At 39.8% G+C, this 27,511-nt stretch overlaps 1 protein-coding gene across 3 annotated transcripts in view; it reads left to right on the forward strand.

The window, feature by feature from the left end:
• Nucleotides 1-16,470, forward strand: part of PIK3AP1 (phosphoinositide-3-kinase adaptor protein 1) — a 114,440-nt gene extending 97,970 nt beyond the window's left edge. For all 3 annotated transcript variants that reach the window (XM_063435220.1, XM_063435222.1, XM_063435221.1), the window contains 3 exons: nt 9,472-9,536; nt 14,290-14,357; nt 15,869-16,470. In XM_063435220.1, the coding sequence (XP_063291290.1) occupies nt 9,472-9,536; nt 14,290-14,357; nt 15,869-15,926 (191 nt within the window). In that variant the 3' untranslated portion in view covers nt 15,927-16,470. The remainder of the gene's footprint in view (nt 1-9,471; nt 9,537-14,289; nt 14,358-15,868) is intronic.
• Nucleotides 16,471-27,511: the final 11,041 nt, after the last annotated feature.

Genomic DNA, 27,511 nt, shown 5'->3' on the forward strand with positions numbered 1-27,511 from the left:
TACCAATTGCCTCTAGGGGTGTTTGAGACAAATTTCACAGGCTACCATGTGCGTCCTATGCAATCCCTATAAACAGGTGTTAGTGGTCTGTGTTTAACCCTTCGAGGACACAGCTTTAAAAGCTTAAGAGAAAAAGGAGGGTTGCACTCGATCATATAATTTAACACAGGGTGCACTGAGCATGGGTCAGCAAATCCCATACAATCTATACAAATGAAAAGAATCTCAGGCACCCACTGTGATATCTTCAAGGCAGTTTTATTGGATCACCAATGTTTTGACCTATAACCAGCTTCAAAAGCTTGTCTTGCACTTAATGACACAAGCAATATTTGCATTTTTTGCTGTTTGCTGTTCAACTGCAATTTGCATTTTACTAGTTTATTGCACTAACACATATTATATGAAGTTTTTTAACCCCTTAAGGACCAAACTTCTGGATTAAAAGGGAATCATGACATGTCACACATGTCATGTGTCCTTAAGGGGTTAAAGGACCAAAAGGGCTTTAAGTTGATGTAACATATACATATATGTATACACTGACCCTTCAGCTTCCTTCCTTGAGCCTCTGGCAAAGATATCTCGAATGAGACAGAGGGGTATTTTTTATATACACCCCTATATATTAATTGTTACAAACTGCTATTTGTAACTGGCCCTTTAAATGACAAATTGCCCTACTTCCCTGGGTTGTGGAGAAGCCTATTTGCCAGCCTCCTTCCTCATGACTATGGCCCCTGGGAGATTGTGCCCCTGAAAACGTATGGACTTTTATTGGGTGTGTATGGCCCTTTAAGAACCGTCTGGGGACATATTGTGACTTTGGTGAACAATGCCCCTTTAAGACTATGTCCCCAGACCTGTAAAATAACTTGTCCCTGGCTTTCTTCCACTTGGTTCAGTAAATGGGGCTTACTGAACCAAGTACCACACAGGCGGACCACCCAAAAGTGGAAGTGTGCAGGCAATTTATCTTCCAGGCTGTGAGGTTACTGCAGGTTAATTGCCGAGCGCTGGGTGGCCGATGTTCGTGCAAACGAACACGTGGCAGCGGCCATCTTTGTTCATTCGAACTAGGTCAGCGGTATGTGTAGCCAAATACATGGAACTAAAATCGGCTACACATTTCCGCGAACACCGCTGACCCTTACCTTCTTCCATACTGAATTTTCAGCTGCAGAGACTAAGTCCCGTTCGAAGATTCAAATGCACGTTCGAATGGGACTTAGTAGTTTTTCTGCACGAAATTGACCGGCCGCACAGCCCAAATCTATGGAACTGTTTTGGGCAGGAAAATGTGCTTGCGGTCGGTCATAAAGGACTTCCGTCTAACTTTTGATCTACTGGATGGATTTGGCTGATTTTTGAGAGTGTTTATGTTTAAAGTGTGCTGATTAGTGATGTCCCAAACGGTTCGCTGGCGAACATCGCATGTTCGTGTTCGCCACGAATGGCGAACATATGCGATGTTCGGTCTGCCCCCTATTCGTCATCATTGAGTAAACTTTGACCCTGTACCTCACAGTCAGCAGACACATTCCAGCCAATCAGCAGCAGACCCTCCCTCCCAGACCCTCCCACCTCCTAGACAGCATACAATTTAGATTAATTCTGAAACTGCACTTTTTTTTTGTATTTTTTTTGTTTTTTATACATTATCCTGCATAGCCAGTAACCTGTGTTTATTATACATTATCCCCCATAGCCAGTAACCTGTGTTTATTATACATTATCCCCCCCATAGCCAGTAACCTGTGTTAAATGTTTCTATCATATCCCCCTGTCTCGTCTTTCCTCCAAGCTATACATGTTAAGATCCTTTAACCTTTCCTGGTAAGTTTTATCCTGCAATCCATGAACCAGTTTAGTAGCCCTTCTCTGAACTCTCTCTAAGGAAGCAATATCCTTCTGAAGATATGGTCTCCAGTACTGCGTACAATACTCCAAGTGAGGTCTCACCAGTGATCTGTACAATGGCATGAGCACTTCCCTCTTTCTACTGCTAATACCTCTCCCTATACAACCAAGCATTCTGCTAGCATTTCCTGCTGCTCTATTACATTGTCTGTCAATTCATCAGAAATAATCACCCCTAAATCCCTTTCCTCAGATGTTGAGGTTAGGACTCTCAACTCAAATATTCTGTACTCTGCCCTTGGGTTTTTACGTCCAAGATGCATTATCTTGCACTTATCCACATTAAATGTCAGTTGCCACAACTCTGACCATTTTTATAGTTTACCTAAATCATTTGCCATTTGACTTATCCCTCCTGGAACATCAAACCTGTTACATATCTTAGTATCATCAGCAAAAATACATACCTTACCATCAAGACCTTCTGCAATATCACTAATAAAAATATTAAAGAGAATGGGTCCAAGTACAGATCCCTGAGGTACCCCACTGGTGACAAGCCAAAGCTTCGAATATACTCCATTGACTACAACCCTCTGTTGCCTGTCACTCAGCCACTGCCTTACCCATTCAACAATATTGTAATCCAAACTTAGATTTCAGTTTATTGATAAGCCTTCTATGTGCAACAGTGTCAAAAGCCTTACTGAAATCTAGGTAAGCAATGTCTACTGCACCACCCTGATCTATAATTTTAGTTACCCAATCAAAAAAAAATCAATTAGATTAGTTTGGCATGATCTCCCTGAAGTAAACCCACGTTTTCTCTGATCTTGAAATCCATGTGTTTTTAGATGTTCAACAATCCTATCCTTTAACATGGTTTCCATCACTTTCCCCACTACTGAAGTAAGGCTTACTGGCCTATAGTTGCCCAACTCCTCCCTATTACCTTTCTAGTGAATGGGCACAACATTCGCTAACTTCCAATCTTTTGGGACTACTCCTGTTAACAATTATTGGTTAAATAAATCTGTTAATGGTTTTGCTAGTACACCACTAAGCTCTTTTAATAACTTTGGGTGTATTCCATCAGGTCCCATTGAGCGGAGGATCATTTTTTTTTGCTGGATGTTGAAGGGGCACATTTAAGGCACACCAATTTCATATTTTTCAAAAGAGGATGCTGGGCCTAAGTCTCATTTTAGCAGCTCATGAATGCAAATTACCTATCAAAGGCCACATCTAGTTTTTAAATACAAGCAGCTCATCAATTCAAATTATGAACAAGTGCATACTATTTGGTGTGAAAGGGGGAATATTTGGTGTAAACTTATCAGGGGTAGTACCCAGTCATCTGCATCACAGGCAATGCTGTCACAGATTCCGGAACCAAAACACACATACAGACCACAAAGAGAGAGAACACAGAGAGAGAAACTCTTAATACCGGTCCTTAGAATGGCCGGGCTATACAAGCAGAGAATAGTGAAGTTAAAAGTTGAGGTCACAGGAGTAAAGAGAAACGGAACAACGATAGGACAAGCCGAGGTCAAGGATCAGAGAAGACAGGATAAACGGGAGACAAAGCCAAGATTCGGTAACAAAATAATCAGACAGATGACTAAAATCACACCCCAAAACCGGTCTACTTATTAGGCCTGGGTGTGGAAAGTTTTAAAACAGTGGCCAATACATAGAGGCACAGAGAGGCTGAGAGGCACAATCAGGGCAGTAATAACTGGTCTCTGCTCGTTCGCCCCTCTTGTAACACACCCTGCACCTTTTCTGAGGGGTTTTCTTTTTGGGGTTTGATGGAACCCTGAAGCAGAAGTGACCTTCCTCCATTTTTCTGCTAGGCTCCATTGATGTTCCCCGTGTGTGGCACTCAAGCAGCCCAGAAATTAGCTAAAACGGAAATGAAAGAAACGTGCATTTCAGCTCAGCATTTGCCTTTTTAAAAATTACAAAGGCATTGTGGATTGCCGTCTGCATTATATATATGCCCACTTTTTTTTACCATGCCCTGGTCTTTTGCATGATCATATAATGCTGCATCAGTTGATCAAACAGGTCAACTCCCCCCATATGCTTTATGCAGACTGGTACCCATTTAATTTCTCCTCTGCCACGAACTGTGACCTTGCGAGTGCGTTCACCATGGATAGTGGTTAGGATGAACACCTCATTTTTATCGCGGTACTTTAGTCCCTGGCAGAGAGCTGCTTTTTCCCCCTTTTTTATATCTTTTTTCTACTAGAGCCTTTGGGAAACCTGTGCGAGTCTTCCGTATAGTGCGACAGGCCACGGTCTAAAAGCAGTACAGCATTTTTAGAAGTGGGATACTGTTGTAAAAATGATCAATATATAAGTGATATCACTTGTTTAGTAACAGCAAGATTAGGTCCCAGACAATTTTACCACTTATCCCTACTATATCTGGGCAACCTGAGGGATCAAGGTGGCTATCCCTTCCTTCGTATACACGGATGGTGTACACCTAGCCACTACTACTTTCACACAACTTATAAAATTTGATCCCATATCGGGATCTTTTGGATGGGATGTTCTGTTTAAACCCATGTCTTCCCTTAAACTTCATGAGGGATTCGTCAATAGAAATATGTTTTTGGGGGGTATAAATAGTGGCAAATTTTTTGTTAAAGTTGGCAATTAGAGGGCGTATTTTATATTCCAAATCATACTGCAGATGACCTTTTGGGGGGCACTTCGTATTATCACTAAAGTGCTTAAATCGCAGTATGTCTTCATATCTGGGCCTACTGAAAAATGGGGGTATTGCAAATGGGGTTTTTAGACCAATACATTCTAATGGTGTTTTTTTTTTCATTATACCCATTAGCATTGTCAGTGCCCAGAATTGTTTCAATTCTGGCACACTTGTTGGGTTCCATCTCTCTTTTCTGGTGATGAGAGACTCTTGATTGTGTGCCAGATACTGCTCAGCATACAGATTACTCTGGGTGACTATCTTCCCAAAAATATCATCCCCCCAAGAACAGCTGCATACAATCTAGTCTAGTGCATTATAGCCAGACAGGTCAGCCTGTATGCCAGGATTTGCAGTGAACTGTGGAATGTCTGGTGAAAAATGATTAGGGGGTACCCAGTCATCTGCACCATGTTCAGCATCAGGGAAATCAGTGATTTATCCTGATGGTCCTGCAGTATCTGGCACATAGTCTCTGTCCCCTGCGTCACTCTCCGAGGCAGTGTCTGTGGCCTCTGAGTCGGCCGCTAACAGGGCATAAGCCTCCTCTGCGCTATACTTCCTAAACATTGTGTACTACGGTAATAAACTTTAATGAAATAACTAAACTTTCATTTTTTTTACTTTTCACCCCTAACTAGTTTATCACTAAATTCCCCAATTCCCACTAAATTCCACCCACCCCAACTAACTAACCCCTTAGGGTTACAAAAAAAATCTAATTTAACCGCTGAGGGGGAAAAAAACAACTAGATCACAGTAAAGTACTGTGATCTGTATTTTGATCACTGTTGGCAGTGATCAATCAGCAGGGAAAGGGTCAAACAGGGTAAAGGGGATTTGGTACCTCTTCAGACAATTTATTCTCTTCAGGGACACAATGTAACAACGATCTGTCTTCCGAATTCCTACATAACAAAACAAACTGAAAACAAATGATTTAGGAATAAATCTATCGCAACTTTTTAATTTGTTTTGATAAGGATAGCAAAATAGGGAATTCTCTATTAAGCAACGGAAACGACAAAATTAAGAAAAGAGCTTTTCATTATTTTTGTTTTTAGCCTGTAAGGACTTCCTAATTTGGCATCCTTAATGTGGCATTGCCATAATTCAGGCTACCAAATTAGGGAGATGTTGTTCGCGCCTTCGTTTAGTATCTTTAAAATGGTAATATCCCACAAGGGTACCATTAGGGAGCTATCTACTAAACAGCTGCATGAAAAATCTAAATAAAGAATGTGATGCTTTTCTAAATTTTAATCTTTCAGCTGTTTAGAAGATAGCTCCCTAATTTCCTGCGTATATCACAAAAATTCTATATTCATTCTGTGTATATTAAATACAATCTATAAACATCTATCACATAAATTGACTGTTAACCTCTACCACTTCCACTGGAAGTCTATGAGAACATGTTTTGCTAAATCTTTAATATAAATTAAAAAACAAAACAAAACCGAACATCTCAAGTAAAAAGGTTAGCAGATGTTATAGGTGATTTTCAATGTTTTATTTAAATGTTGCAGTTCAATTTTAAGTCATTAATAGCCCACTGTTATTCTATTATTGGAAGGGAATTTCTAATTTAGTATACGCCCTTGTAAACATGGTAACAAAATTACCCTAATAAACATTTTTACAAAAACTCATCTAAATATAAACTGGGATAGTGAGCAATATGTTCAAATTCCAGTGGGGAGCAAGTATTGGAGTTTATAAAAGTACCTCATACATGTCCAGATGCCTGTTAGATTAAAGTGCCCTTATTGAATATATATATATATATATATATATTTTTGTGTGTGTTTTTACAGGCAATTGGAGTTGAATCTGTGAAAATTACTTGCCTGGATATGTATCATAACTTAATGCACCCCCAGCCGCATGCTAATTATATACAAAAGAAAATAGGGTGCCTCTCATAACAATATCCTGTAGCTTGCTAAATCTAACCAGGCTTATATTTCGCAATAGACTGAATGACACAATGTTATAAATACTGTATATGCTTCATCACACTTTGAGGACCTTAACATAATTCCCTGAAATGACAGTTTTCATCACGATCTGCTGTATTACTTTGGTAGCCTGTAGTCATTTCCTCTTTAACTAAAAGTGGAAAATTGAGGCCTAAAAAAAGAGAGGAACTCGAACGGGGGAGTAGTAAAGAGGAAGTATGTGCAACATGGGGAAGGAAATAAAATGTAAATATATGCACATTTGAATAGTGTCTGACTTACAATAAATCTCCCTTATAAAAGCATGATAATTTTCTCATGGATGTTTAAAGAAGCACTCCCCTGCAACCTAGAAAAAAATAAATATATATTTTTTTAAATTACTGTTGAGTAGATATACCCCAAATGCAAACGTGCATTAATTTTCATGCATGTATTCATTGGGGGTATTTCTGAAAAGCGTGTTCAAAGGCTGCAGTTCTTATGAGTCTTTGTAAGCCCTCCCCTTTTTCCTGGAAGAGCCTGCTCGTGCACATGCATGCATACCATTGCATGCGTTTCAGCTCAGTTTCTGTTTCCAGTTTATATCCGGAATAGTAGCACACACCTTCAGTGTTGTTGTCGAGTATTTTCGGGAATTAAAGATGAATTTTAAGTTAATATAAACATTTAGAGCAGGATATCTAAACCGGAAGCCTAACTGACTGTGAGAAATGTTCTATTTCAGCTGTTTTGGCCCATAATTTGAAATTCGCTTTGAGTTTCTAAAACCTCAGTGAATAGCCCAGCTTGTGTTTTCCATGAGTTTTTCAGTCTGCATGGATGTTATGCAGACTGTACATGTGATTAATAAAGTGCTCACAAATTATTGTTTCGTAATCTAAATAGTCAAACAGCCATTTTGTTTGAACATTTCCATATTAGCACCGTAGTGAGTGCTATAGTCACCAGAACAACTACAACTTATTGTATTTGTTCTGGTGAGTATAATCATGTTAACATTACAGCCTAGGGATAACTCCAGTGGTCATTCCTCAGATGGCTGCTAGAGGTGCTTCCTGGGGCAGTGCTGCACAGTGTGATTGACATTCAGTGTCTCTACCCTCTGCATGGAGACACTGAACTTTCCTCATAGTGATGAATTGATTCAATGGATCTATATGATGAGATGCTGATTGGCCAGGACTGTGTTTGGCTTGTGCTGGCTCTGCCCCTTATCTGCCACTTTGACAGTCCGAGCCAATCCAATGCATTTCTATGGGAAAGCATTGAGATTGGCTCAGAACACCATTTCTGATTATGTCAGCCAGGCAGGCAGATGAGGGGCAGAGATATATACACAACGAGAAAAGTAGGGATCCTGCTGATGTACCTAAAATTAAAGACATGACATTGTGCAAATATTGTCTGATATAGATATATAAAGCAGTTACACAATTGCACTCACACATTTTTTATGTAAAAAGCGCCTTATGGATGCCACCCACAATGTCAAATAGGGGGCTGTCCACCAACCCAGTAGATGGAAGTTCCGGCACACTAAAAACCAATCCAAGGATATGTTTCTACAAAAGGATATTTATTTGATACAAAATTGTGTAAAATGCTCAAATGTAGTTAAGATTTTGATATTGATATTGTTTGGTTACTATCTGGGAAATAACCTTGGGAGGCTGTGTAGCTAAGCTAAGTATTTTAATTTTATTTTAGCACAGTTCACTGGTGTTTAGGTGGCTTGATCACAACTAGATAAGGGGCAGGGCCAGCAGCGGCAGGCTGGAATTAAAGTAAGATTTTACTATATTTAGGGGGCAAATGGGGGGGGGGGGGGGGGGAGGAACCCAGGGGGGATAGATGGTGTTTTAACACTATAGAGTCAGGAATACATGTTTGTGTTCCTGACCCTATGGTGTTCCTTTAATGATTTAGTATGAGGTGCATTGTTATATAAATATAGTCTATTTTTAAAAAGTCAAAACAACTTAAATCAGTGGAGTGCTTCAGATTGATAGAATCTATAAAATACTTAGATTGACTGTGTTGGGATTTCACTGAAATTTCAACCCAGTCAAACAATATACTAAGAAAAAGTAATACTTTGTCTCAATATTATTCCTCCATCATACCAAACTTGACACTGGCGGAGCTACCGCTGCCAAGCCATGTCATTTCTCCCAGCCTTCACTATGAGAGGGAAATTAGCTTTTTCTATGGAGGATTCTGCAGTCCATAAACGTTAACCTCTTAAGGACACAACTTCTGGAACAGAAGGGAATCATGACGGCATATTTCCATCATGTGTCTTTAAGGGGTTAATGCTGTACTCTTTTGCAAGTACACAACTCTGACATTGGCTCCTAGCAGCTGAAGCACCAGGAGCTGAAGAGGAGTAGCAGGAAGAGGATGGCAGTGACCCCAAGGGACAGGTGCAGGTAAGTAAATCTTACCACTGGCCAAATTATGCAAAGACTCCAGACAGTGAAAGATCCTCTTTATAGTGCCAAAAATGCCAGTGTAAAACGTTTGATGTCTAAAAAGTGCCAATTAAATTGAAACTATGTGAGACACAATTTTTTAAAGTGCAAATAATTCTGTCTCACCTAGTTTTAATTTAATTGCCATTTTTAGACAACACATTTTGTTTACAAATTGAGGGGTGTGATGCGCTCCACCTGATTTAAGTATTTTTGGATTCAAGTTTATGTAAGAAGGATACATAAGTAGTGTGGGAAGCAGTTTAGAGATTATGCGTTTATTTCATTTTACCATTTAGAATTAGTTTCTATAGAAGCGCCTTCTAGTTTCCTTGTTTTTCTTTTTTTTGTTTTTATGTTACGATTTCTAAAAAGTTGCTGGAGGCTATCCTGTGAGTTAAAAAATGACTTCTATTTATGGTGGTAATTATATTTTTTTATACAGGCAGTGCCAGTAACAGGTCTAGCACTCGAAGCACAGTGAGCAGTGGAATGGAAGGAGATAATGAGGTAAGCACTATATTTAGTTTACTTGCATTTATTTTTTACAAGTGGATTAATGAAAAATGAAGTCAAGAACTTTTAAATGTTATTTTTGCAATGCTTACATATCTAATATACCATTCTTTCTTGGTAAAAATACACTTTGTTCCCATAATAACATTGTCCCTGTGTTCTTCACTTGTTTTCTTGAAGCTCAGATCATTTGAGTGTGTCACAGAGTTCCACGGCTATAAAATTAAATTAAAGGATCAAGGCTTAAAGAATCAGTATAGGGTCACGAACACAAACATGTATTCCTGACCCTATAGTGCTAAACCCACCATTTAGGCGACTTGCTCCCCCTTATCCCTCCCTATAAAAGTTCAAACTCACCTTATTTCCACCGCCGTGCGGGTCTGCCGGCACTGGCTCCGCCCCCTTTGTCACATAATCAAAATAACCGACTTTTAGCCAATGGAAAGCATTGGATAAAATCGGCACGGGCGGGGCCAAATGCCATTGTGGCCAATTAGGACCTCCTCATAGAGATGCATTGAATCAATGCATCTCTATGACGAACATTCAGCATCTCCATGCAGAGGGGACGCTGAGCCAGGAAGCTCCTCCAGTGGCCATCTAAGGAGTGGCCACTTGGAGGTGTATTTTCTCTAAAAAGGCAGTGTTTACATGAAAATGCCTGAAGGGAGCTATTATACTCACCAGAACAACTACATTAAGCTGTAGTTGTTCTGGTGACTATAGTGTCCCTTTCAAATCCTACTGTAGCACACAGGCATAAAGTTACTTGGCAAGGCAAGCCTGGATGGACTATGGCACGCTCAACAGGACTGGTTTTTCACTCGCTAATGGCTAGTTAGCAAGTGCAAATTGTGAGCCCTACGTAGGGTTATTTGGTACTATAAACATGCAATTGTTTTTAAATACTTCAAGTAATTTAGCGCAACCCTAAATAGATATTAACAAGACATGAATTTAGCTGAAAATTCTTGATAATATCCAACCTACACCACGAATCCAAGAAAACATTGACCAACAGGATTTAACTCTTCATGGAGTAGTCAACAATGCAAAAAAGAACCACCAGTTCAGCCAAATCAGAGATTTATTTCTGGTCAGCTATATTTGCCAAATCGTTCATAATTTGAATCGAAATTCGTAGTAAAAAAAAAATCAATTATTCATTAAAGAGTGATTTGTTGAGAATGCAAAGTGAATTTCAAATGGTTACGCCATAATAGTGATATTGGAAGAATTTTTCAAGAAAGCAATGTTTTCAGTTTTGTTTTGTTTTTTGTCCAAAACTATAAATTCACTTTAATTTCACGTTGCATCCCTGACAGATCACACTTTAGTGAATAACCCACTTGGTTATGTATGTCAGCCTACCATGGTTGCCTTCAGTAAGCTACGGACAGTATTCCCGTAATGAGTCAATTCAAGTAAAGGAATCTGGGAGGATACTTTAAGTCTACGGGATCTGGCAAGGGATAAATTTATATTACCCCAACCAGAGCACATTGTCCATCTCTCATGGATTGAAACTCTTACATAAGTGCATTGCAGAATACTCTTGTACTTCAGCACTTCTTCCTAGTGCACAGGAAGTGGTGTGGTCTGAGCCAGTTAGCTCAACTTTCTGCTCTCCACTAGATGCTAGGCAAGCCATGTCCTACAGCAAACAAGAAAGAAAAAGAAGGGCAGCTAAAACATATATAGTATATTTTCTGATGTGTGCGTTTGTGTGTGTGTGTGTGTGTATGTGAAGGGGGTGTCTGGGAATGTTTATGTGTTTTTTGTCTTGTAGTGTCAGTGTGTCTGACAATGTTTGTGTATACCTAGGAATGTATGATTTTTTCTTAATTCTTACTAGAGGGCACGTGGTAAGGTGTATCTGTGTGCATGTTTGGGGGGGTGTCAGGCAGTGTACATCTGTATATGTGTGTGTGTGTAGCTGTATATCTGTGTGTATCTCACAATGAGTCAGCATGAGTGAGTGTCTGGAAATGTAGAACTGTGTGTTTGTGAGTGAGAATGTGTGTATCTCTGTGAGTATGTTTAAGTGTGTATGATTATATCTATCTATTAATCTATCTAATCTAATCTGATCTATCTAACCTACTCTGATTAATGCAATCTATCTGATCTAATCTGTCTAATCTAATCTATCTAATCTATTCCGTGTGTGTATGCAACTGCCTGGAAGTGTGTGGTAGAGGAGCAGCAGCCATTTTCTTAAAAAGGTCCCAATATTTCTGATGAGACTTTTGGCAATACACTAGGCAAGGTCCCTTTTACAAACCTCTTTCTTTTGCTTTTTACAAGTATTTGTTTTGTAGTGAGGCAGTTTCTGGGATTTGTTTCTGTTTGACATGTGATATAAAGCTCTTAGGTAAATAAAGAACAAAAGAACAGGCTTATCATGAACTTTAAAAAAATAATAATTCAAAACAAACAAAGCACTTTTTTTGCATTGATCTCTCTCCCTCTGTGTGAGTGGATGTATACCTTTACAGTCATGAGAAAAAGAAAGTACCTCTTTGAATTCTATGGTTTTACATATCAGGATAATAACAATCATCTGTTCTTAACAGGTCTTAAACTTAGGTCAATACAACATCAGATGAACTACAACAAATGACATATTACACCGTGTCGTGATTTATTTAACTAACATAAAGCCAAAATGGATAAGCCATGTATGAAAAACTAAGTACACCTTTACTGCTTCCATAGGATGTAAGAGGCTAAGTAGCAGACAGGTGCTGCTAATCAAATGTCCTTGATTGATTCATAATCAGTAAGTGTGACCACCTCTATAAAAAAAAACTAAGTTTTAACAGTTTGCTGTTATGGAGTATTCAGTTGTGTGTGTGTTAACATAATGCCAAGGAAGAAAGACATCAGCACTCTTAGAGAAGCAACTGTTGCTATCCATCAAACAGGGAAGGATTATGAGCCCATTTCCAAACAATTTAAAGGGACACTATAGTCACCAGAACAACTACAGCTTATAGTAGTTGTTCTGATGAGTACAATCATTGCCTTCAGGCATTTTCATGCAAACACTGCCTTTTCAGAGAAAAGGCAGTGTTTACATTGCCCCTAGGGATATTTCCAAGTGACCACTCCTTAGATGGCCACTGGAGGTGCTTCCTGGCTCAGTACTGCACAGTAGGCAGCAGTGCCGTTCAGCGTCTCTGCATTGGGATGCTGAATTTTCCTCATAGAGATGCATTGACTCAAGACATCTCTATGAGGAGGTGCTGATTGGCCAAAACATTGTTTGGCCCGGCCCCCTTGCCGATTTTAGCAAATCCAAAGCATTGGATTGGCTAAAAGTGGACAGATCTGATGACATCATCAAGGAGGCAGGGCCAATGTCAGCGGACCCGCCCGGCGCTGGAAATAAGGTAAGTTTAAATATTTTTTTAAGGGTGGTCAAGCCACCTAATTGGTGGGTTTAACACTACAGGGTCAGGAATACATGTTTGTGTTTTGACCCTATAGTGTTCCTTTAAAGTCCATCATTCTACAGTGAGAAAGATTATTCAAAAGTGGAAAACATTCAAGACAGTTTCCAATCTTCCCAGGAGTGGACATCCCAGCAAATTCACCCCAATGTCAGACTGTGCAATGCTTAGAGAAATTGCAAAAAATCCAAGAGGTACATCTGAAAGTCTACAGGCCTCAGGTATTATGTTAAATGTTAAAGTTCATGATTGAAGACTGAACATGTATGGCTTGTTGGAATTGCTGCCAGAAAGTATCTTCTCTCTGAAAAGAACATGGCAGCATGGCTTAGGTTTGCAAAGTTGTATCTGTACAAACCACAAGACTTCTGGAACATTGTCCTTTGGACAGACGAGACAAGACCAAACTGGAGATGTTTGGCCATAATACACAGCACCATGTTTGTAAAAAACCAAACACAACATAACGGCACAAACACCTCATACCAACTGTCAAGCACGGTGGTGGAGAGGTGATGATTTGGGCTTGTTTTGCAGCCACAGGATCTGGAAACCTTGCAGTCATTGCAACAAGACAATGATCCCAAAGAAATCAGAAAATCTACAACAGAATGACTGAAAAAGTAGTGAAATGCTGTGCACAAACACTGGCAGCAAAATTCAATCAATTGGAGCAACGTTGTGAAGAAGCGTGGGCCAATATTTCTCTGCAATGCTGTGAGAGACTGATAGTCGTACTGAAATCGATTACTTTAAGTTATTTCTGCTAAAGGTGGTTCTACAAGTTATTGAATCATAAGTTGTACTTGATTTTTTACACATGGCTTTTCCATTTTGGTTTTATTTTTGTTAATTTGCTAAATTAATGATGACACGGTGCAATATGTCATGTGCTGTTTCCATCTGAGGTTGTATTCACCTAATTTTAAGACCTGCTAAGGAACAGATGGTTTCTTATTATGTCCTGATTTATAAAACCATATAATTCAAAGAGGGTGTACTTTTTTTACCCATGACTGAATGCATGTAAAATATTTTTCCCCCAATGTAAACATTTCGACTGACATAATCAGGACATTACTTATTCCCTGGGGATTACATCCATTCTCCTGATCATTGTGGTATTTTAATATTCATATATAGCTCTAAATATTTGTATGATTTGTATAAAGTAGATAATCTGTAAAAGTGTCAAGTGTGACAACATTATTGTTTATGTATAATATATCATTAATGTTATTAAATTCTGTTACCTGGTATGAATGGTTGCATATTTTTTTTACTTGCAGGACAATGAAGTATCAGAAGATAGACCACCGCCCAGACCACCACGAGTACCAAACCGAAGCTCAAGAGGGTAATTTTAACCATTATATTTTGTATGTATAATTGTGGGACAAAATAATAGTATTCATGTTTTCTGTCATAATATGTCAGACAATATATTGTGATTGAATCTAATTTTCTTTTCTCTGAATGCAATCTTTATATTCTGTTTTTTTTTTTTTTGTTTTTTTTTTTATATTTAAATTCTCATATTATTGTATTTGCAATTTTGCATTTGGTTGCCACCAAGAACAGAAGTCTGTAAGTTATACAAACGTAAGCACATCTTAGAGAATAATTTTTATCTAAATTACATTTAGTAAAATAAATTTACTTTGTAGAAAATTAAATTAAAAAAATAAGTAAAAAAATATAATAATTAAGCACAGGACTTCATCCGTCACTTCCTTTACCGTTTTTAAAGCTCTTTAGTATTTAATTACTAATACAAAGTTGTTAATTAGCTCTGAGAAACAGGAACCTTTGTAAAGTGTTGCTATACATTTCATTTTACATTCAAGGACGCTACAGTTTGATTTCTTAGATTTACAGTTGCCTTCAGAGTCATGTGATAACAGTAAATGATATAGAGTAGAAAGGTGCGGTTCAGCTCTGAAATAAAGTGTGAATGAACTTACTCTTGATATATTGCCCTTTATTTAGCCATTACTGTGGTGATCCCCATTGCAGAGTGTGCAAGCTTAAAGGGACTCTCCAGTGCCAGGAAAACAAACCATTTTCCTGTAGTTCGACCAGAGAGGCAGGCTTATGCAGCATTCTGAAAAACATTTTTTTTTTGCAAAAACTAGCAAGATTTGTGCTTGCAAACATAGAGCATATCAGTGTGGATGATATCTAAAAAATATATATACATTAGAGTTGTATTGGTGCCTGAAGTACCCCTTTAATGATTCAATTTGTCAAAGTAATCCCCTGCACATTTTGATTTATACATAACTGTATGTAATAAGGTTTTATCTTGTATGATAAGTGTTTGAAGATTTAAATATGAGTACATTGAGCAAGTATAAAGCAATGGAAAACAACGTGAAACACAGGTGCTCTGGGCAGTTGCTGCCTCTTGAGTTTAGCTCCACTGAGCTAAAGAATCAGGAAGTAACAGGACTTGTTGTCTGATTGACAGCCAGAGAGGTGTAACAAGACTAATTTATAAATGTGCTGACTGCTATTTAAATCTGCACTTTTAGAAAAATGGGAAAAAAAGGACCCACTTTTCACATATAGAGCACTTCAGGAAGCTAAAGTAGTGTCCCTTTTATGTGGAGCCACTACTATATAGCCCAATCTCTGTAGAACTGCAGGAATAGTGGAGATTTTTACCACGGCCCATAGAATAAGTGCTGCTATATAAATGATAATAATAATAATGTAATGAAAGACAGCATGGTAGATTAATATGTGCGAATGCACAAATGAACTGTTTGGGACCGAAAGTAAAATGAGCACAAAGAAACGTAGTTTTTATTGACTGGTTAAAACATTTGCATAATTTATTCTGCTATGTTCTTTTTTTTATCTTAGAGCTCCATCAACAACACAGAACTTTATTGCACCTCCAGTGCCACCTAGAGGCCGATGATACTTACTGCACATGAGAAAAAATAGTCGAAGAGCGGATTCTGTAATAATCTATAAACATTGTGGATAACTTATTTTATTTCTCACTGTGTTTGTGTTTACATATATTGTACTACACAGTCAGTCCAAGAAAGTGAGTTTAAAGTGGAAATGGGGAAATCAACATGTTTTAAGAAAAGCAATCGTAAATGTCAAGTAATGTTTGCAAGGATAACATCCCTAGGCAGACCTGGTGGTGTTGTGATTTTGAAAGCTGAAGACGAGACCAGGGCTACAATTTTCTTTGCTGCTTTTACGATATGGCATGCATGAGATTATTTGCCACTAAGAAAAGAACATATTTCTATTTTAAAACCTGAAAAATAAAACAGAAACACTTTAACCCAAACAGTTATGTGAATAAACATTGGTTCAATTTTGAAATTATTTAACATTCTCTCACATCCAAAAATGACCACAAAAAAAAATAAAATAAAAAATAAGTTTTTAAAAGTTGAGCTATTGTTTTATACAAACTTTCGAAATGAAAAAATAAATTCAGTGAATGTGTTTACTTTCTATGTAATGTTTTCATTTAGCAATAGGAGTATACAATAGAATGTCTGTTGTAAAATGTGTAGGGGTTACTGTGCATTGAGGACATTCTGATGATGGTTTGGATTTTTATAACCAAACTTTAATAGGTTAAAACATCCTTCACACAAGTTAAAAGATTCTAATAGTTATTAAGGTACAGATTAATTTACTGCTTTGTGAATCTATTCTTAACACTGATTGAAATTTATGTTTTAAATTGTGCTTTATATTTTAATTATGGCAAACTAAAATGACATCTATGTGATAAACCATGTAAAAAAAATAAAGCATACTTTTTGTTATTTTGCAACGTTTTGTTAAATGAATAATATGGTTACAGCAACAGAAAATAATGAAAATCACATGTGGTAATATTGTACATAAAAAATACTAATTAAAGGAACTTGGCAAACACCATAAACACTACACCCCGCTGTAGTGGTTATTGCGGCAGGAATGCCCTGGTGCTTTCCAAGAGCAAGTAGTCGAATCGTTCAAGAATAGTTTGACAAATTATCTGGGTCCTGGATTAAGAGAGGGTGCCTGCAGTTACAGGAAGACTCAGGGCTTCAAGGCTGAACCAGCCCACCAAGTAGATTAGCAATTTCCTGGAGGTCCACTCTAACCTGGGGCTGACTGGCAGTGTGGCTGGTAAGGCAGTCATTCGCACCCTTATGAATATGCAGGAATATGAGTTGTGAACACTGGGATACATGATGACATACCATCTGAGATAAGAAAAGGAATGACCAGACTGAATACTGGTCCAATAAGGGGTAAAGATGCTTGTTGGAAGAGCTTAATTGTGAGTCTGTACTGTGTGTCTGCAGTGTGTATATGTGTGTTAGTGAGTGTTTGTATGAATGACAATTAGTGTATGTGTGCATGTGTCCGTGATCGTTTTGTGCATCGTTAAGGTGTGTATGTCAGAGTGTGTGTTGCAGTGAATGTGTGTTTTTTAGTGAGGATGTTTATGACAGTGACGTTCTGTGTGTATTTGTCAGTGAGTCTGTGTGTGTCTTTGTCATTATACCTTTTCCTCATGGCACCATGCAATCACAGTAATGTCTCTTTATGTTCGGAAGCATACCCACTTACCCCTGGCTTCCTGGTGCCTCATTATGACATCACATATGACTTGGATTCCTCCCATTGGTCTCCTTTTTTTTTTTTTTTTTAAATTTGTATTTTATTGAGGTTTTGCATCAAAGAATACAACTAATGCAGAGTATGTCATGGAGGCAAGCGTTATTCTGTGCCTCGTCTATAAGTCATTCATTTTAAAGTTCTGCTGTACATTCGTACATGACACATGGGTTGCCTTCTGATGGGTCTTGTTATAGTCTGGTGTGTGTCCTCGTCTCTTGTGGGTTATTTTGTGTTATCTATGTTGTGTAGTCTCGTGTAGTCATGGTGCTAGGCGTCTGGTCTATGTGGTGCTGTGTCTCGTATTGTGTCTTATGTTATGTCTTAGGGGCGAAGTGGCCTGGGATACTTGCCGATTCGTCCCGGTGTGAGGCCGTCTCCCTCCCTTTTTATGTGAGTCTTGTGTGGTCTATAGGTCGTGTTGCCTGATATGGGGTCAGTCAAGTGGCGGGTCAGTCCTTGTTTCAGGGCATCTCTGCTCGCAGGCTCTCATTCTCTCCTTGTCGATACTCTCAGGGTCAGGCCCCAGTGCTTTGTGGTTCTTCGCCCGGTAGGTTTATGGCCTTCCAGAACGCCGTGGGATCTTCTCCGGGCGATAGTGTAAGAGTCTCGCTCCCTCTTTGGGTATTCAGCGTTCCGTCTGCTCCCCAGCGGTACCGGACCTCTGCCTCTCTCAGTTTCTTGGCTACTGGAGCCAGTTGTCTCCTTGCCGCTAGTACTTCGAAGGGAAGATCTCCATAGATTGTCACGCAGCAGCCCTCGAGCCGGAATGACTTTATCTCCCTGGACCTGTTGAGGATAGCGGCTCTCACTGTTATGTCTCTGGAGATAACTATTGTGTCTCTCGGGGCCCCTTGGGGCGCTGTTGCCGCTTTCCGTACTCGGAACGCCGAGACCACCATCCCTTTGGTATCTTTGTTCTTTAGGCCCATCGAGGCCACCAGTCTCTGTGTGAAGGGTAGCAGAGCATCGTCGCTCACCGTTTCTGGTATGCCCCGCATGCGGACATTCTTGCGCCTGTGGCGGGATTCCAGTGCGGTCACCGACCGGGTAAGTCTCTGCACTTTGGAGGCTAGGTCCTCCATTTGGTTGTGGGTGTCCTGCATCTGGTGTTCCCGTTTTGTCTCTTTGTTTTCAATTTCGGAGATCCTCTTGCGGAGGTCCCCTATGTCTGCTTGGGCCTCTTTCAGGTCCGATTTCCAGACTTGCCTTATTTCTTGCAGGAGGTGTTTCATATCTCCCTTAGTCATTGGGGATGAGTCCTCCTCGGAATCCGTTTCTGGGTAATCTTCTCCTGGTTCGGGTGAAGAGGATGTGTCTCCCTCTTCTTGGGATGCGTCTGAGGCCTCCATTTCTGCCCGGGCCGCGGGCGCCATTTTGGCGGGAGCCGCGGTTGCGGCTGCAGGTCTCTCAAAGGAGAGCCTGATGTCTGGCATTTTCGGTGTCGCTGGAGGCTGGTATTTTTTATTTTTTCGTCCCATGGCAGTCTCTGTTGGAGGGTGGGTAAGTTTGTCGCTTGTGGGGCTTCAATATTTCTGGGGATTCGCAATATTTAAGTTTCTTCCTCGGAGCTCCAGAGATTTGCGTCCACTCTGTTGCTCGGTTAGCCACGCCCCCCCGGTCTCCTTTTTAAATGTCAGTCTATGTGGCGCTTTTTGGTGACATATACACACTTGTGACCTCATGGCCCTCTGTAACATATATAATCCAATATAGTCTATATTTACTTCATGGTTGTCTTTGTTTCCTTGCCCAGTTATGGTTCTTGTTACCTGAGAGTGTGTTTATACTGTGTATTTGATTTCCTGTTTTCTGCTTGTTATCCTGACCTTGACCTGACTATCGATTCTGTATATCTGTTATCCTGGACCTTGGCCTGTCTCTCAATTATTCTGTGTCTACTTGCAGACATTTCATTTATCTGTCTCAGACACAAGCCGGCCACTCTAAGGACCGGTACGTGCTCCTTTACGGTTTCCTAGGTTTGCGTGTTAGGGTATCTCCATTCTTCGTGTACTTAGTTTTTCCACACATGGCTTCTCCATTTTGGCTGTAATTTTGTTAACAAAATCATGACACAGTGTAAGTTGTTCATATGAGGTTGTATTTACCTAATTTTAAGGCAGAGATCACTGTTATGTCCTGTAATGTCCTGGTATGTAAAACCATATAATTCAAAGAGGGTGTACTTTCTTTTTCCCCTGACTGTATATATATATATAGTGAGGGCTTGCACTCCTGGTGTAATCCTGTGGTGATCGGTGCTGGTCTGGCAAGGATTATGTAGACATAGCAGAAATGACCGCACTCCCAGGACTTTGTAGAGATTTTCAAATAAATATGTATATAGTGAGGGAAAATAGTATTTGAAGAAATGATCAGTCTATAATTTTATAGTTTTAGTTCTATGTGACATTTAACTGTGAGTGTCATAATACTGTTTGCTTTTACTGCAATAAAATACACATATTTGTATTCAGCGATGTCTCACGTGTAAAACAGTACCCCCTATGTACAGGTTTACAGTACAAATCCAACAAATAGAGGCTGTGCAAAATGTTGCTATGTGCACAAACAAAGTGCTACAAAAATTTGCATGATACACTCACCCTTTGACCCCTTAAGGACACAACTTCTGGAATAAAAAGGAATCATGACGGAATACTTCCGTCATGTGTCTACAGAAAATACAATAAACAAAGATCCACAGCCACCCCCCTCTGTAATCAGTGCTGAGTAGGAGTCCTCCTGGGTCCGGCCGCCATCTTGCCAGATTTCCCAGCATGCCATGTTGCTAGGCAACAGTAAACAAAACATATCAGGAAATGCTGTAGCCAGGTCTCCTGGCTGTAAGGGAAATCAGCCAGCCAGTGATCGAGATCTATACACCAGAGATAAGAGCAAATATAATAACAACATGAAAAAATGCATAGATGGGCAAGCAAAAAGCCCAAACAAACTAATAAAATAAGAATAATAAAGTCTAATGCAATAAGAAAACACAAAAATAATGCTTAGAATAATAAAAAATAAAATACAAAAGGCATATGGAGAAATAAAATACACATATTTGTATTCAGCGATGTCTCATGTGTAAAACAGTACCCACTATGTACAGGTTTTATGGTGTTGTGGGAAGTTACATGGTTAAATATAGCATGTTACATTTTTCATTTTTTTCACATTGAAATTTGCCAGACTGGTTATGTTGCCTTTGAGACCGTATGGTAGCCCAGGAATAAGAATTACCCCCATGATGGCATACCAATTGCAAAAGTAGACAGCCCAAGGTATTGCAAATGGGGTATGTCCAGTCTTTTTTTAGTAGCCACTTGGTCACAAACACTGGCCAAAGTAAGTTTTAATATTTGTTTGTGTGTGAAAAATGCAAAAAACTAATTTGAACACCAATTTTGGCCAGTGTTTGTGACTTAGTGGCTACTAAAAAAGACTGGGCATACCCCATTTGCAATACCTTGGGTAATCTACTGTTGCAAATGGTATGCCATCATGGGGGTCATTTTCATTTCTGGGCTACCGTACGGTCTCAAAGGCAATATAACCAACCTGGCGAATTTAATTGTGAAAAAACTGAAACGCAAGCCTTATATTTGACTGTGTAACTTTTAAAAACACTAAAACCTGTATATGAGGGGTACTGTTATACTCGGGCAACTTTGCTGAACACAAATATTAGTGTTTCAAAACAGTAAAACATATCACAACAATTATATCGTCCGTGTAAGTGCCATTTGTGTCTGAAAAATGCAAAAAATGTCACTTTCACTGACAATAACGTTGTTGTAATACATTTTACTATTTTGAAACACTAATATTTGTGTTCAGCGAAGTCTTCCGAGTAAAACAGTACCCCCCGTGTACAGGTTTTAAAACCAGATGGGACCCAGGGCTATTCCCCAATATAAAATATATCCCTGTACCCCCTCCCTGTCCCGGGGCGCTGAGCGCCAAAGTTCATCCCCCTGTATGTGACGTGTACTCATGAATGTCCCTGTGTCCTGTTAGTATCTCCCAGAGCGGGAGATGGTTATCTGTTCCCCAGCCCCCTCCTGTATGTGTTTTGTGTTGTGCTGGATGGAGACCCCCTGTGGGGGTCTGTGCATAGAAAGCTGTGTGCCCAATAAACATTGTCAAACGTTGTATCCTGGAACTGTGTCCAGTCCTGCTACTGGGGAAATGGGTCTGACCTACTCTAACCAAAGGGGATAACCAGCCAGGTTACCCAGGTCCCGCTACAGTCTTGTAGCCCATTCCAGCCTTGTGTAGGTCTACAATCTTGTCCCTGACATCATTGGACAGCTCTTTGGTCTTGGCCATGGTGGAGAGTTTAGAATCTGACTGATTGATTGCTTCTGTTGACAGGTGTCTTTTATACAGGTAAGGAACTTAGATTAGGAGATCTCCCTTTAAGAGAGTGCTCCCAATCTTAGCTTGTTACATGTGTAATAGACACCTGGGAGCCAGAAATCTTGCTGATTCATAGGGGATCAAATACTTGTTTCACTCATTGGCATGCAAATCAATGTAAAACTTTTTTGACATGCTTTTTACTGGATTTCTTTTTTGTTATTCTGTCTCTCACTGTTAAAATACGCATACCATTAAAATAATAGACTGATCATTTCTTTGTCAGTGGACAAATGTTCAAAACCAGCAGGGGAACACTTTTTTCCCTCACTGTATATATATATATATACACTCAATACATTGTTAAACACAGATTTGCTCAACCTGCTTTGTCGGATAATGTGTAGCAAAGTATAAAATAGAGTAAAACAAAAATTAAATTGAACACGTTAGTGAAATCTGTGTCATAATCTGGAAATTGCTTGTTCACAACATAATCTCAGAATTTATGACATGGTGTTAAACATGGGCTATGCACGAACCGTGCATCTGTTTTATAGAGAAGTAGTAAGTAAGTGACAATGGTGGTAATGTCCCGTAGGACTTCCTCCCAGCTAACACCCGCGCAGAAGGAAGCACTGGGCAGGGAAAGCCGGGGGGGGGGGGGAGGAGAGAGCCAGCCCCACATCAGCCCCAGCCAGCAGAGTCCACCCTCCTGCAGCCAAAAGGTAAGAAACAGGAGGGTGGTTTAAAAAAGAGTGTGTCAGTGTGTATGTATCTATGTGTACCTGAGTGTAAGTGTGTATATGTCAGTGTGTTTGTTTGCATCTTGTGTCAGTGTGCACTTGAGTGTATGTGTGTATCTCTGTGTCTGTGTATCTATCACTGCGTGTATCTGTGTGTTTGTTTGTATCTGGGTGTCAGTGTACACCTGAGTGTATGTTTTTGTTTTTTATACAGACCTGTAGTCCTTTGTTTTATTAAATTTGATTATTTTATAGCAGTGCTGCAGCTTTTATGTCTATGGTTTTCTAGTGAGTGTGTTTTTGATTTTTATGTACAGTTTTTGTCCACAATCCTTTTCACTACTTAGTTGATATGCCCCATTTTTTTAGTTTTAGTTGTGGCTATTTAACTGTTTTGATCAGATTGTTTATGTTGCAGTGTGTATCTTTTTTTTATTTGGTGCTCCCTGCTTTTTGATTGTTACATACAGACTGCAACAATGATCAGTGTCCTGTCCATGTTGTGAACGTTTTATCTTGCACAGCCTGCCTGATATTTTACTATGTGCATGACCCATTTTCTGTCCTTTGCATTTTTTTTTTTAATTCTTTATTTTTTTATTTTTTCAGTGCAAGAGTGGTACAGGTAGTACTGAGGTGCCCCGAAAGCAATCCTCAGGCAATTCCTCGCTTAACATGCGGGGCATAGAAGTAACAGGCACAGTTTTATATTTTAGACAAGCTTGGTTAAGTAGATTTACACCGATTATATTAGTAAAGGTAACATGCTAAGATTTAAAGAAGACAGGCTGTCAGCATAGTTTTAAAATATGAGAGTCATGCGAGGCAAACGTTTCAAGACTTTAGATACAGGCTATCTATAACTAGGAGAACTCACTGAGTGTTATTACTGGATTGAACAGAGAGATATATCTAAGCTGTAATGAAGCCTACGTGTATACAGACTGTTTAAGCTGTGATATATACCAGTAGCTGCATTAAATGGGTATGCATAGTTTATCTCGTTGAATTTGACATTTCCTTTCATATCATGTATTTGCTGACTGCTGATGCTAAAGTTTTGTGTGCTAGTTATTAAGCTCTTCTTGAGCTGACTAATGTGGCAGAAAATTCACATTGTGCAGGGTATCACGCAAAGGGTCAAGTTAGGCAGTATATAGCTTTTACAACTACAAGTGATTCTCCTAAGCTAGGCAGCCAGCTTTTTGTATAATACAAGAAAGTCATATATGCCTTATGTCGTGTTGGTCTTGAGGCTGTGGTGTTCCACGGGTTCCAGGGCCTGATGTACATGGTGCCGGTTCCCACGTCTGGCAGAGGCTTGCGTTCTGATGATACAGTGTGGGTGGTTGTGCCAGAAGCCTGTTGTTTGTAGATTTACTCAGTGTTGCTTCTTGCCGGATATGGCTACGCCTGTGTAGTTGCCAGACATGCTCTCCCAAATGCGGAGCTGAGTGGTGGCAGGTAAGTCTCAGTGTGTCATAAGTAGCTCAGCACATCTGAAGCTGTTGAATGGGGGCTGCTGGTTTATCCTGGAGGGAATCCAGGGATGTTACCTGGGTCTGTGGCACGGGCACCCTGTTGTGGTCGTCTCGCCCCGCCATTACGCACGTGTCTGCGTGTTGTCGGCCATCTTAATACCGCACTTCACTGCTGGGCTGGTGCTTGGGCCTTGCGGTTTGTGCGGCTGTCGCCTGTGGGGACTGGGATAACCCCCCCAGTCCAAGGGGGGGGAATAGGACCGGATCCGCCGCAGTTTAAGGTGCCTCTCGAGTCACGTTGGGCAGGATATTGGGGCAGCGGCCGTCTGCCCCACTCACCGCCGGATAGGGTCCTGAGTTAGCGGTAATCTCTCCCCCGAGGGACTAAAACTCCCTGAGCAAGCCTCTCCTCGGGTCCGGTGGCTCGTGGTCCTTGGCGGTCGCGGCTGTGGGTCTTAGATTTGGTATCCATCTGGTTTGTAAGTTTAATATGTGGAGAGTTGCAGGAGCCATTCTTTTCTGCGACCGTCCATCTTGGCGGTCCGGCCCCGCCCTTTGCATTTGTTTTTTGAAAGTTTAAAAAAAAAATGTTTTATTTATTGCTGGAGCGCTCACACTATCTTTGTTGTAAGAAATTCTCATCTAAAGTTAATTTTATTTGGTGTGAAGCTGAAGCTGGTGTGTATACTTGATTATTTTATTGTTTTTCTACATTTTAACACATATTTTACTTATATTTTGGTTTTATGTGTGTCTGTGTATCTATGTGTGTATCTATGTGTGTATCTGTACGTATCTGTGTCAGTGTGCACCTGAGTGTATCTGTGAATTTGTGTATCTGTGTGTCAATTTGTATCTGGGTGTCAGTGTGCATGTGAGTGTATGTGTGTAACTGTGTGTCTGTATATTTACATGTATGTCAGTGTGTGTCTGTATATCTCCTATGTGCGTATCTGTATCAGAGTGTCAGTGTGTGCGTGTGTCTAAATGTATATGTGTATCATTTGCACCTGGGTGTGTTTCTCTCTCTGTGTGTGTGTGTGTGTGTGTGTCTGTTTGTATCTGGGTGTCACTTTGTGCCTTTATATTTGCATCTATGTCAGTGTGTGTCTGTATCTCATATGTATGTGCGTATATGTATATCAGTGTCAGTGTGTGTGTGTGTGTGTGTGTGTGTGTTTGTATCTGTGTCATTGTGCACCTTAGTGTACATGTGTGTATGTGTCAATGTGTGTTTCTGTGTGTGCGTAACTGTGTCTGTTTATTTGCATGTATGTAAATGTGTGTATCTGTATGTGTATACACTACACACAAACGCATGCCTGCATTCAAACACCAACATTCACATGCACACATACTCCATACAAAAACATGCTTACATTCAAACACACATACACTGCTGAGTGCTAAATCAAGCCCTGCAAGAATGGGCAAAATTTAGATACCCGGCTAGCAAAGCATTTTGGGACTTGTACAACAGATGCGGATCTACATTTTGGTCACTTTACACACACTGCATCCACTAAACACACGCTGTAGTGTGCATTAACTACACAGACAGACTCTGCATTCACTCTACACACACACACTGCATCCTTGTGGGCAAATTCAGGGACAGGTTCTGTGGGCGGATTCATGTGTGGGCTCTGGGGGCCCAGACCTTGAGCTTAGTCAGGGCCCCAAAATTTCTGATGACAGCCCTGGACAAACAAATACATACATACATAGACACTCAGCACAATTCACCTACCGTAACCCCATTCCTCATTGCAATATTCCTAAAGCTTTGTGTGTAAATACTAAAATGATGTTCATTTCCTTTGAAGAATCTCCTCTATTTGATAATGTTATACTAGTAGCAGTGGAAAATATGATACTCCCTGACTAGAGTCTACATTGCTCGAGATCAAAGTAAGGGTAGTCTAACTCCACTTCTCCAGACACATTCAATTGTGGAATAAGTTTCTATGCCTTGGACATAGTATGGCATGCATTAAAACAGGATGCTGCCACAACCCAAGATACATCTAGCATAAAATAGAATATTCAAGCAGTTATATCAGGATTTACATTTGTGACATCACAGCAGCATTTACATTTGTGACATGTGGTCATTGACATCACCCACTGACTTCACATGTGATGTCACAAGACAGTGATATGCAAATTACTGATTGCACAGTTCACTGCCTGTGGTTTTAAACATAATGTGCAAAAGTCATGCTGTAAAGAAATTGTCAGGGTTATTTTTTATTAAAGTAAGAATTGGAAGTGAATTCAAAGTGAGTTGCAAAGTCAAGGTAAAAAAATGGCAAACCAAGTCAGCTACGCTTCCAGATTGGATACTTTGGTCTTAAATGTGAAATTCAGTTTGAATTCACTTTAAATTCTCACTTTAGTGAAAAGTCCTGAAAGTGAATTTAAAATTAAAGGTCAAAAATGTCAAACTGATAAGTAAATAAATCAGCAGTGCTTTCCATTCAGTTACTATAACCTTATTGAAATGCAATGTATCTCTCACTTTAGTAAATAGTCTGGTGCGTATAGCAGAAATCTGTTACATGGGGTCTAGAATGGCCATACACAAGCCATGATTAGAGTTTAAAAGCCTCCTTATTGAGGTCGCTCTCCACACTACCCAATGGTAATCTGCCCAACTACACACCCAGTCTTAATACCCACCATAACCATTTGGAGGAGACATAACATAGAAACACCTGTCTTCATATTGTTTCCAGTTTCTCAGAACTCTGTTTACCCTGGTCATTATGGCCTTATCAACCTGGCTCCAAACATAGAGACATACATCAAACTTTCCAACCTATACACAAAACTGGCATACTGCCCATAACACACTTCCACTGGTCCAGATCTCAGACTCCTTTGGCTGTTTTTCAGTACCACCAAATGTGTTATTTCCTCAAACCATTTCTCTACTAATTGCCATCTACTTGAACACTAACCAATTTTGAAAATATCAGAGTATGCATAGTGTGTTTGTGTCTATGGCTGCAATGTGAGGGTGGGATGGTATGGGCAATGCAAAGGTAAAATGGCAAAATATATAATATACATATTGTGAGCTCTCTGGCTGTAGTTATGGCATAATTTGCAAACTAAATACATTTGCAATAAAGATATGTAATTATGTGAATCATTTACACACGAGTGCGGGGTATAGTTGCATAGCCTGGTAGTTGTGTATCCATAAGTGCCGGTGTGAAGGGGTTATTGAAAACAAGTGTTGCCCCATGTATATTATATATTTT

This window comes from Pelobates fuscus, chromosome 10 (assembly GCF_036172605.1).
Source record: "Pelobates fuscus isolate aPelFus1 chromosome 10, aPelFus1.pri, whole genome shotgun sequence".
Lineage (NCBI taxonomy): Eukaryota > Metazoa > Chordata > Amphibia > Anura > Pelobatidae > Pelobates > Pelobates fuscus.